Source organism: Propithecus coquereli, unplaced genomic scaffold (genome assembly GCF_000956105.1).
Source record: "Propithecus coquereli isolate 6110/MARCELLA unplaced genomic scaffold, Pcoq_1.0 Scaffold353, whole genome shotgun sequence".
NCBI lineage: Eukaryota > Metazoa > Chordata > Mammalia > Primates > Indriidae > Propithecus > Propithecus coquereli.
In genome coordinates this window covers 779004-790735 of record NW_012149208.1, presented here as the reverse complement: position 1 = coordinate 790735, position 11732 = coordinate 779004, and the positions used below count along the sequence as shown (strand labels likewise).

General features: G+C 40.7%; 1 protein-coding gene across 2 annotated transcripts; it reads left to right on the top strand.

Moving 5' to 3' along the window:
* The first annotated feature begins 2366 nt into the window (after positions 1 to 2366).
* On the top strand, positions 2367 to 11732 carry LOC105816043 (chromosome unknown open reading frame, human C5orf24). 2 transcript variants are annotated; one of them, XM_012651353.1, is made up of 3 exons: positions 2367 to 2631; positions 8038 to 8467; positions 10192 to 11732. In XM_012651353.1, the coding sequence occupies exons 2-3, from the start codon at positions 8041 to 8043 to the stop codon at positions 10230 to 10232; spliced, it is 468 nt and encodes a 155-aa protein (XP_012506807.1). In that variant the 5' UTR covers positions 2367 to 2631; positions 8038 to 8040; the 3' UTR covers positions 10233 to 11732. The 2 variants fall into 2 exon arrangements, with proteins under 2 accessions (XP_012506807.1, XP_012506806.1); XM_012651352.1 differs by lacking the exon at positions 10192 to 11732 and having other exon boundaries at positions 8038 to 9061.

Genomic DNA, 11732 nt, shown 5'->3' with positions numbered 1-11732 from the left:
GCTCAGGCTGGTTTCGAACTCCTGAGCTCAAACAATCCGCCCGCCTTGGCCTCCCAGAGTGCTAGGATTACAGGCGTGAGCCACCGCGCCCGGCCAAGTGACCTCTGTTTTATTACTAAAGTCATCACCTAGAAAAGCCAGCTGATATGTCTGTGCAGTTTCAGCTTGGTGACTAGATCGCCCCCTGAAGAGAGCTAGCTGGAGATTTCCTATTGACATTTCCTGGTTTAGACTGCTTCTGTCAAAGATGTCTCCAGAATAAAGTATCAGTTTAAAGCCCACCTCCAACGCTTCCTGGAGCATTCAGTGGGTGAAACTTGTTATACCAGTGTAAATGTACTTGCTGTAATCTCGCCCATGGCCATCGGCTTCTACTCCACCAATCTGTGCCCAGCACCTTCTTCAAATCCCAGCTCAAAACTCAAATCCTCTGCAAGTCTTCCTCAGTTATTCCCCTTAACTCTAATGAAGTGAATATTTATTCCTATGAATTCTTATTGAAGATTTTATTGGCATGTTTATATTTGGTTCTTTTCAAGAACAGTATAACAAACTTGTATGAGCTTAAAAACTTTTGTGGAAAATTTATTTGAAAATAGAATAGTATCATGAACCTCTTAGTACTGATACTTTAAATATCCCTACTAGCTTATTTAATTTCACAGACCTAAAAGAAAGATATTGTCTTCATTTCACACATGAGGAAACTTCTGGAAGAGCAGTGACTTGCCCAAGATACCACTGGAGGTAAGTGGCAGAAAAGCATTCAAATTCAGACATTCAAACCCAGGAATGTCTGACTTCCTCTGTTACTCTGGCTACCCCTCCATTGTGCCTGCAAATTACTCAACCTCGTCAGTACAAAAGTTTCTGTTTCTTAAGCGTTTTTATGTACAAATTACCCTTCAGACAAAAGTTTAGAGTTATGAATTTGGAATAGTCATGATATGGAATGGGAATGCTATGATACATTCTGAAATTCCACTTGAAGAGTAAAAAAGCCTTGCTTAGAGAAAACTTGTTTTTTGGTAGGCTACTTAATGTACCTTCAAATCTACATACATATTTTAACTGTTTTCCATATTGATATTTTCCTTTTATGTATAAACCATACTAGCATGATTAGTCCTGTTTTCTAGGGGTAATTAGTTGGAATGATGTTTAGAATCACGTTATGAAACCCTGCCTGCCCAAAGAATCCTACCTTCCAAACCAGGGAAGCTCACCTGAGCCTTGGTGTGCAGGGTTTTTATATTGGAGCCCATCAGGCAGGCATTGTCAACTGCCTACATGGCTGAGCTCAGTCTCCAGTCCCTCAGTAGGTTGAATGAACGGGCTTGCCTGTTTCATGTGTTGTATTTGATTTTCCTCCTGCTTGTGTGTTCATCCAGAAAAGTTGTAGCTCTTCCTTTCTTCCCTAGTGGCAGGGCAACACCTGGCTGAGGGATATAGTTATGGTGGAACTCAGTACTATGAACTGTCCCCTCAAATAGCTTTCATTGCATGGGGGGCAAGGACGAGCACCCTCCTCTGGTCTCTTCCCCCAGCTTAATAAAGTGTCTTTCTCTCAGTAGCTGCCCTTATTCTGAATCCTCTCCTTTTTGACATCCAGAAATTCACAGGAGGAAAGAGTGAGGAAACAAATCCCTTCTTCTAAGTGGGTTTGTATGGGTTGACTGTTATGCCAGAAATCTCACTATAAATACATAATAGGAGTAGTTGTAAGCAAACTACTCTTGTCTCATCCTTTCCTGTGACGGTGGGATGAAGAATATGGCAATTCTAAGAGATCATGGATCAGGGTGTCCCACAAAATGAGGCTTTATTATCACGTGATTCTAGACCTGAGGGTCCCAACTCCCTAAATTATTTAAATATTCCTCGTTTTGTTTACAGGTGGGATCTCACCCTACTCATCCGTATGAAACTAAAGAGCAGAGGCTGAGTCCCTGGCACATGCTTTGGGCAGCACCTAGCACAATGAGGCATTAATAATCTTTTTGCCAAAAGAGATTAAAACCGTCTTGGAAGAAGACTGCTAGGTCTAAATCCTGGCCGCCAATTATTAGTCCTGTAATGTGAGAAATGTGGTCAGTAGTTGTTCAGACATCGCAGAATTGGGATGAAAAAAATACCCGAAAGGAAATTATTAATTCTCTTTTTGGTGGGTCCCTCCAACCCAGCTACCGCGGACGGTCCAAACCACAATCCGAGCCACTCAGGCCTCAGCCCGGCCGGCAGCAGGTTCCCGGGCGCAAGCGCAGTCTGGCCGCCCGGGCTCCCTCCCCACGCTTGCGTGCTGGTCGCGGCGGGAGGCCGGTTCTCGCGATGCGTGTGTGCGTGCGTGTGCGTGCGCGGCCCTCGCGAGCTCGCGCACGCCGCCTCTCGCACTACGGCGCTGTAGCGGCCTCTTCCTTCTGCGTCCAGGGCCCGACCGTGCGCGGTGGCCGCGGCCGGAGCTGGGAGCCAGCGTCTGCCTCGCCGCCGCCCTCGCTGCCTGACCCTCTGCCTTGGACTTTGCTCTGCACCGGGCAGAGGCGGCGGGCTGGGGAGGGAGCGGCGCCAGCGTGAGGTTCCCAGCCGATGGGAAGCCCCTGGACGCGCTGAGGGGCCGGACTACGAGCGGCTGAGGTAGGTGGGCGCGCGCGGGGCTGTCAGCTGGCGGGGAGCGGAGCAGGGGCGGCGGGCGCCGGTGCGGAAGGCGACCGGTGCCGAGAACGAGCGCCTCGCCGGCTGGAGAGAAGGGGCTTCCCACTCGCGCCTGCGGAGGGGCCCTGGCCTAGCCCGGAGCGAGAGGAAGGGCCCGGACGCAGCCTGCTCTTCCCTGGGTGTGGAGCCATGGCGGGGGGACATTCCTCCTGCGGCGGTGGGGAGGGGTCAGTCTTTCTTTTGCGAGGTCAAAATGCGAAGTCCTTTAAATAAAAGCCTGCCGGGTTCGACGCCGGCGTCTAGACGAAGTGGGCTGTGGGCTTGCACAACTCCGAGAGGACGGCCAGCGGTCCGTGTTTTTGATGTTTGGAGGGTACACGACGCTTTCTCTAGTATGGCGTGTCTCTTCTGCAAACTTGTTGTTGCTCATACGTTAACAGTCGCTTTTCGGGCACACAACAGGTAATACATTTTTAAACGCCTGATGTCGAATAAGAGACTCTGGCACCGGGAAACTGCGCCGTGGGGCACAATTAAGGAGTAGAAAGAAGACAAAGGAGGCAGTTATTTATGTTCAGTCCTGGTATCAAAACTTTCCGTGGGGGAGCAGAGTGCATAGCTATTGGCCTTTGCCGGGTAGACTTTCAGAGTGCTGGAGGTGAGTCGCAAATGAGCAGTTTAGGATTATAAAGTCGTCTATGATTACGTATAATTGTTAGCGAGTGACCCGAAATAAAATCTCGGAGAAGTATGCGATGTTGGATCTTTGGAGAAGAACAGAACCTGGGTTTCTTGAAAGGCGGGTTTTCTCCATGTTTAGAAAGCTTCATGAATGCTTTGTGAAGTTACTAAAAATAGTTGTAGTTCTTTATGTTGTTAGTAATGACCGCCACATTCAAGAGAAGGGAAGGGAATTGTTCTTTAAAGAACGGTTCACTGTAGGGGTTAAACTTTAGGAGTTAAACGCACACAGTAAAACAACTTCAGGGATGGCAAGTTTTAGCTTACGCTTAACAAATTTGCTGGTAATAACAGTCACAATGTATCGAAGCTCTTAGTCGATACCCTTACATTCAGTGAACCATTTTAAAAGATGATCCTTAACCTTCGTCAGTCTGCAGAGTCTGTTTTGTAACTCTTGGCTTACATTCTGTCCAGACTTCCTAGAAACGTATTCATTCTGACACTCTTAAGAAATGTAGCCTGCATACTGTCATCAGTGAACTCTGTGTGGGAAGAGTCTTTCAAGAATTGTTAGCCCTGGCCGGCGCGGTGGCTCACGCTTGTAATCCTAGCACTCTGGGAGGCCGAGGCGGGAGGATTGCTTGCGCTCAGGAGTTCGAGACCAGCCTGAGCAAGAGCGAGACCCCGTCTCCACTAAAAATAGAAAGAAATTAGCCAAACAACTAAAGACAGAAAAAATTAGCCGGGCATGGTGGTGCGTGCCTGTAGTCCCAGCTACCCGGGAGGCTGGGGCAGGAGGATTGTTTGAGCCCAGGGGTTTGAGGTTGCTGTGAGCTAGGCTGATGCCACGGCACTCTAGCCCGGGCAACAGAGTGAGACTCTGTCTCAAAAAAAAGAAAAAAAAAAAAAGAATTGTTAGCCCTGAAGTAGGAGGGAGCCATTATGCAGCGTAGGGTTAAGCTTATATATGCACGTATTTCATATAAACATATATGTCTTGCATATAAACATATATGTGACGGCTGTGCACATAAGAATGTAATAGTGCTCATTCCCATCTTGAAAGTAGCAAGGTATTGATTTTAGCTCTGTTTCCTTTTTTAGTTAACTGTTTACATGAGTAATTGTCATAGTAAATTTCTTGTCCAGTTTGTAAATTGATTATTGAGGAAGCAGAATACTGTACTGATTTCTTGGCAGTAGCAGGGAAGCAAAATATAGAATATATAGAAGACCTACACTTTAGAAATGTTCCTTAAGTCAGGTCTTGTGTTTCCATTGGAATAATCACCTTTACTCTTGACTATTTTGTGTCCTAGTTCTTAGAACAGTATCTTGCACAGAGTTGGCCCCCTCAATAAATGTGAGCTACATCAAAACTATATTAATATAATACAAACCAAAGGCATGAATTCCTGGAGAGGATTAAAGAAATTGGAGATGGATTTTTTTTTTTAATTGCAGGTCTAATTTTTTAATGATATGTTTTTTTCAGTGTGGGTTGGTAAAGGATATGTGGTTGCATTTTACCTTTTAAAGGCTAAGGTAATGTAAGCTGAGACTATATATCCTGAGTGCTGACAGATTGTGAATGTTCTGATACATTAAGAGAAAATGAAGTAAGGGAAGTAAGGTCCAGAGGGAAGGTTTTGGTAAGACTTTGATAGGAATTGAAAAGGCATGAAGTATGAAACATTGACACAGATTGTACGAAGAAATATTTTCTCCCTTCACTGGCAGTCCTACCTGTGGAAGAGAATTTGTACCTCTGTACCTCTTTTTATTAGAGTTTTCCAGCAGGATGATTTCTGAGTAATAAGACTGAAAAAGGGTTTACTTTTTCTCTTAAAATCTTCTGCTCACAGGTCTGTGTGTGTTTCTCCTTGTATTTGTATGTGGTCTCTAGTCCAACTTTATTGGCAATAAACTAGTATTTTGATTTCTGTCTAATTCCTGTGTATATTTCTCAATTAGTTTATAACTTGAAGGGGAGAGGAAGGTGGTTGTTCCCTTCACAAATTCCAACACTGGCTTTTCTTCAATTTGGAAAAACAAATCTATTTGACTTTGTAGATGTTACCAGCAGAAAGATTTTGTGAATATTTGGTGAGGTAGAGACTAAAGTGAATAAAAATTTAAGCGGGAATGTTTTAAATTGGGTCTTGTGTTTTCATTTTATTATAGCTGAGTGATTCTCATGGTGAGGGGTAGATTTTGCCCCCAGGGAATATTTGGCAATATCTGGAGAAATTTTTGGTTGTCACAAATTTTGGAGGAGGGAGAGAGGTGTTGCTACTGACATCTAGTGGGTAGAGGCCAAGGACGCTGCTAAACATCCTACAATGCACAGGACAGCCCCACAACAAAGAATTATCTGACCCAAAGACAGTGCTGCTGTTGAAATACCCTGGTATAGCTGTATGCTGTACTGTAAATCGTTGGTTCTGAAGTTGGATTATCAAAATTCATATTTGGCTTTACTATTTCCTAATGTGTGTCTTTGGCACATTGCTTAAAGTCTTTGCCTCTGTTTCTGTAAAATAGAGCTAATAATAGTATATTCCTCATAGGCTTGTGCTGAGAATTAAATCAAATAATGTGCAAAGCACCAAGCTTATTGCCTGGCACATATAAAATGCTGAAAAACGGTTAACTTTCAGCTAATATTATATTTGGAACTCATTTTGAGGGTCTCTCCTTTTTTCTCATCTGAAATTAGAATTTCAGCTAGTGAAGTGATAATTAATAACCTAGTTCTCCTAGATCTCTTCTCTCCTTGGGGAATGAATGAAAAATTATTCCTTTTACTATTTGTGTTTAGCCCAGTCTTGTTTTATGTTCTCAAGTCTGAAAAGCTGCTGCCATAAAGAAGTGGCTTCTCACTGTAAATATTTTTCCTTCAAGTTAAGACTTTAAGCCAGCTGGCCAGCAGCTCTTTATCTGTTGAGTCTCAGCAAATATTTACTAGTTTAACAGAATTTGATCCTATGACTTTATTCCAATTTCCCTTTCCTTTATAAATTGAAGTAAGTTTTCAGTGGTTTTGGCTCACATTATTACCTGTTTGTGGCCTCTGGGAGTAACTATTTTCATAACTCAGGTCTTGGTGCACTTTTACATGTATGAAGTATACAAGCGAGCATTTCCTAATGACTTGGAGCTAGACCTTAATATACATTTGTGATTCTTTTTCGAAATCTGAAATGGAACCCGTATCTTTATCTTTCTTGCCTCATTGTTGTGTAATATTGTAGACTCTATAAAACTCTTTCCTGTGTGTCTAAACGATGTGGCTGGCTTGCGGTGGTGGTGGTTTTAATAAATTCTTTATTTAAAAAAATCACAGGGATGTCCTCATAGACAAAACAGAGACTTTGGACTTTTTTTCCTGCTATGTTGTTCAGGCTGGACTTGAACTTCTGGGCTCAAGTGATCCTCCTACTTTAGCTTCCCAAGTAGCTGAGACTACAGGCATGTACCAGCTCACCCGGCTGGGACTGTTCTTTAATAATCACAGGACTCCTGTAACGGAAGAAAATCCACACCATATTTATGATCAAGGAAGCAGTGTTGTACATTTTTGTCTTGATAATCATACCTTCAAAATAGGAGATATTTTACTATGATATTACCTATATTTTTGTAGTATAAGTCTTAACTGTATAAATATTCACTCATTTTAGCTAATGGACACCTTTGTTTACCCTTTGTACTAGTACTGTCTTCTGTTTGGGTAGGATATGTTTGAAGGGAGCCAGTACTTTGGCCAAGAGATTGTGTTCTTTGCTTGGCACATTCTATCTTTTGTAAAGCGTAACATACACTCAGGTTTCTGTATAAATAATAAATTAATAAGAATGATGGAGTGTCCATCTTGTGGCATCTGTTATCAGGTCAGAAGTAAACTTGTGGGAAATACAATAACAGGCCAACAGAAGGCATTCTAAGAACATTAGGCAAACTGAATAAAAAGAATCGTGTTAGTAAAAGTTCTTACCTTTACTGTTGTTCTTTCTTTTTTGGGACATAATCTCACTCGGTCACCCTGGGTAGAGTGCGGTGGCATCAACATAGCTCACAGAAACCTCAATCTCCTGGGCTCAAGCAATTTTCCTACCTCAGCCTCCTGAGAGGCTGGGACTCCAGGTGCTTGCCACCATGCCCGGCTAATTTTTTGTTTCTATTTTTAGTTGCCTGGCTAATTTCTACTATTTTTAGTAGAGATGGGGATCTTGCTCTTGCTCAGGCTGGTCTCGAACTCCTAACCTCAAGCGATCGTCCCACCTTGGCCTCCCAGAGTGCTAGGATTACAGGCGTGAGCCACGGTGCCTGGCCACCTTTACTGTTATTCTTTTGGACTTTAGTAATCTAGAAGAGAAAAGCCTACAAAATCTAGCATTTGTTTTCTACTTAAACACTTTTCCAGTTCCTAATGAGAACGTTTATGGCTTCTACATCAGTATTATAGATTGAGTTATCTTGTATGATGTTTGTCCCTATCCATGATTAAATTGAGAAAAACAAGTATCTTTGAATCTGCTGATGTGTGTTTATTTATAAGTGGTCTGGAGTCCTGCCTGTCAGCCTAATTTTAGGTAGTCTGCATAGTTGTTCGAAGACAAACTATGTTCCCACTGAATGCTGCCATACAGATATATATTTGCGTATGCGTATTTATACATGTTTGTCTTTTATTTTTGGTAGAAAATGATGCATCCTGTTGCCAGCAGTAATCCAGCTTTCTGTGGGCCTGGCAAGCCTTCCTGCCTCAATGAAGATGCCATGAGAGCTGCTGATCAGTTTGACATATATTCCTCCCAGCAAAGCAAATACAGCCACACAGTCAGCCACAAACCAATGGTTTGTCAGAGGCAAGACCCATTAAATGAAACACACTTGCAGACTACTAGTGGCAGAAGCATAGAGATAAAAGATGAACTGAAGAAAAAGAAAAATCTCAACCGATCTGGTAAGCGTGGCCGGCCTTCAGGAACCACCAAATCAGCAGGATACCGGACCAGCACAGGCAGACCCCTGGGAACCACCAAAGCGGCTGGATTTAAGACAAGTCCAGGCAGACCTTTGGGTACCACTAAAGCTGCGGGATACAAAGTCAGCCCAGGGAGACCTCCAGGTAGCATTAAAGCTCTCTCCCGTCTTGCCGATCTTGGTTATGGCTGTGGCACTGCTGCTTTTCCTTATCCTATGATGCATGGCAGAGCAGTTCACGGGGTAGAGGAAACCAGCAGTGAAGTCAAGCCACCCAATGAGTGAGTGAGGCAGGAAAAGAAGGCCAGGTGTAGAAGGAAGATTGTGAATAATCCCAAAGCTTCTTGGTTTTATTTTGACGTACGTAATTTTATGGCCTGGGCTTTCCAAATTTGTTTTCCGGTTTGATTTTTTTTCCTGCTTTTGCTCAGAAGCTGCCATAGGCTGACAGATGCACTCAGGGCATGAGCAGTGGCATTATGTTTGTACATAGGTTCAAGCGTAACACCTAATGAAATTATTTTTGCTTTTCCTTTAGAGTTATGGTCATGTCTCATGTTTCATTACTACTTTTGGGCCATTCTATTAAATAAATAGATGCTTTATGTGCTAAACAGCTGAAACCATTATACCTATTAGTTTGCGAAGTAAATCTACAATATGATAAAGATACCATTTAAGGTATTTTTAACTGATAGGACAATAAAACAAACTAATGATTCAGGATTACTTGAGGTAATGGCTGTGTGAGTTGCAACGTTCATTTTCGTAAGACAGGACACAGTTATTTGTATGCTTTTGCATTTGCATAGACTTCAGGTGATAAGAAACCTATTTTTAATGTTCTGGGTTTAAGCAGCTTATATATTGATCTATATGGCATTAATTGATTTAACCATTATTCCTAAAATAATTCTTTAGTGTTTGTCTTTGAGCAGTGATAGGTTGTGTATTTTTTAATTGCCTAAGAGCATATATACCAAACACTACAAACAATTCATATTTACAAAAAATTTAAACTATTTTATAAAAGCTGCACATTACATTTTTCGTGAAATACAATGCATTTTGAGAATAGCATATTTCATATAAAAAACTAAACATTCTCAAGATCTGCATGTAGCTGTAGTCACTATATTTTGCCTTTCGTGTAATTAGTTTTAAAATTATGTTTTAAAACAATTTGTTAATGTTGCTCATTTATTTGAAATGTTTTTAGTTTTTCTGAGAAATTGTTCCATTGCATTAGCACTTACTGTGTTTTCAGGTTTATATCTACCAAAGGACACAGATTTAATGGTAGACTGTAAAACTGGTATAAACAGAATGCAGTTTCCTGACCATCAGAACCCAAATATTAAGAAATATGTAGGAATCCATCTATGCATGAAACATGTAAAAAATATATTGGTTAGTTCAATTAAAATCTTATTGTGGCTCTAGTGAGACCACTTCATCCAAAAGAAAATTTTTTTCCCCTGATAATGTTAGCTTTAAAAGCAAGATAGAAAAGGAAAAAAAAAAGTATTGGGTAGATATGTGTAATATGGACAGAGGGAAATCTCTCTTCTTTCCTTTCTGAAAGTAATATTCCTCGTTAATATACATTTTATTTATTCTGTTTGTTTTAAATAAAGTACTATAAACTTCAGACTTGAAAAAATTCCACTGAACTTTAAATTAAAGTTACAATGTTTGTACTTGCAGATTTTAAATGCCTTTGAGATTAAAATGTAGATTTGCAGGACCCAAAAACTTTAAAAATAATTAAAATTTTAAAAGGGCGCATATTGTGTTGTTTGGGCTTGCTCTCAGTTAATGCAAACTCTGATTGCAAATGGATGTCATGTTTCATACCTTTTTTATCAGGAAAAAAGCAGCAAGCCTTCAGGTGTTCCAGTGATGCCTGACACAATGAGCTGGACTTTATGCTGCTCTTTACAGTAAGAGGTGTTGCATTGTATGTGGGGACTGTGTGTGCACTGGCATCTAGGACAGTGACCTCAACAATACTAGCTTTGCACAAACGGTAGAGAGATGTCGCATGACTACAGAAAATCAGTTGTAACATTCTGGCAGCTAAATTGCTACAAGAGCTTCTTCTTGCAGAAGCTTAAAATATAAAACTTTTAATAATTTACTCAGAACAGTGTAACTTCTGACACACACAAATGCTTGCATCTTCATTCATGTGTTCATTATTTACTTTTCTTACGTATCTGTCATTTAGCCGTTTCTCAAGATGATGTTCAGCAGTTGGCTTCTTAGAAATCCTTTTTCAAGCTAGTTCCTAAAGAAAGTTGTTTAATTAAATGTTCTACCATAGAGCAATATACAGCGTTGTCAAGGATTTGGTTGCATGTTGTTTTTATATTAAGTCCACTTTACATTTCCTTTTCAGTTTATTTTCATTCCTGGTTGTGTTACACATACCCTCCTCTTTCTCCCCTGCCCTTTCATACATTAACGCCCCTCCTCCCACCCTCCAGCACATCTACTAAGTGGTGCTGTGCTGTGTGTCAGAAGATAAAGCAGGTGTTTTATTGTATAATGAATTTTGTGTACATGTTTATGAAATGGCGAAATCATCTAAAGGAGGCATGTTCATAACAGTGTTTATTGTCAGGAGCTATGTCCCAGGGAAAAGGGGCGAATGGCTGCCGTTGTGAATGGATAGCCTCATTTAGAAAGCTGAATTTACTGTTCATGTGAGCAGTTACCCGGAATGTTAGATCTGTACACTGGTGAGCATCTCCTGGTTCCGCTTACTTTTCTCCTTGTGAACAGTTTACTGGTGCCATGCTAAAGAGAAAGACATCTAAGTAATTACATGAATGAAGTCTTAAAATAGGAAATATTTTTACTTCTATATAAAGACTATGTTGTGCATCTTTTGTAACACTGTCTCTTGTCATGATAAACACTGAAACAGCATGTTAAGCAGTTGCCTATACTTTAACATAGTCAGTTGGGGAAAACTGGCCTTTTCCCCCCACTGTATAATTATTCCTTGAAAGGTAAATTGCTGATTTTATACTATGTAATTCTGTTCTTCACAAAATAGGTTTCACTATTCTGTATTAAAACTGTTGGTCAGAAAATGATCTGCTATTCAAGTAAGTTTGCTTTACTTTTTTTTCTTTCAAAAATGTTTTAACATGCCTTATTTATTATTGTTATCATGTTAACAAATGAGCTAATATACAGATGAAATTTTCATTTTTTGACAGATATAACCTTGCATAACTAATCTTTAGTATGGGATGATTTTGATACTATCTTTGGAGTTTTGCACTGGATATTAAAAAAATATACTGGCACAATGTATTGGAAAAAAATAAGTAGTATCTGGTTTAATTTTTAATATTTGGGGACATTTTTTAAAATCAATGTTTAAATTAGACTAAAAA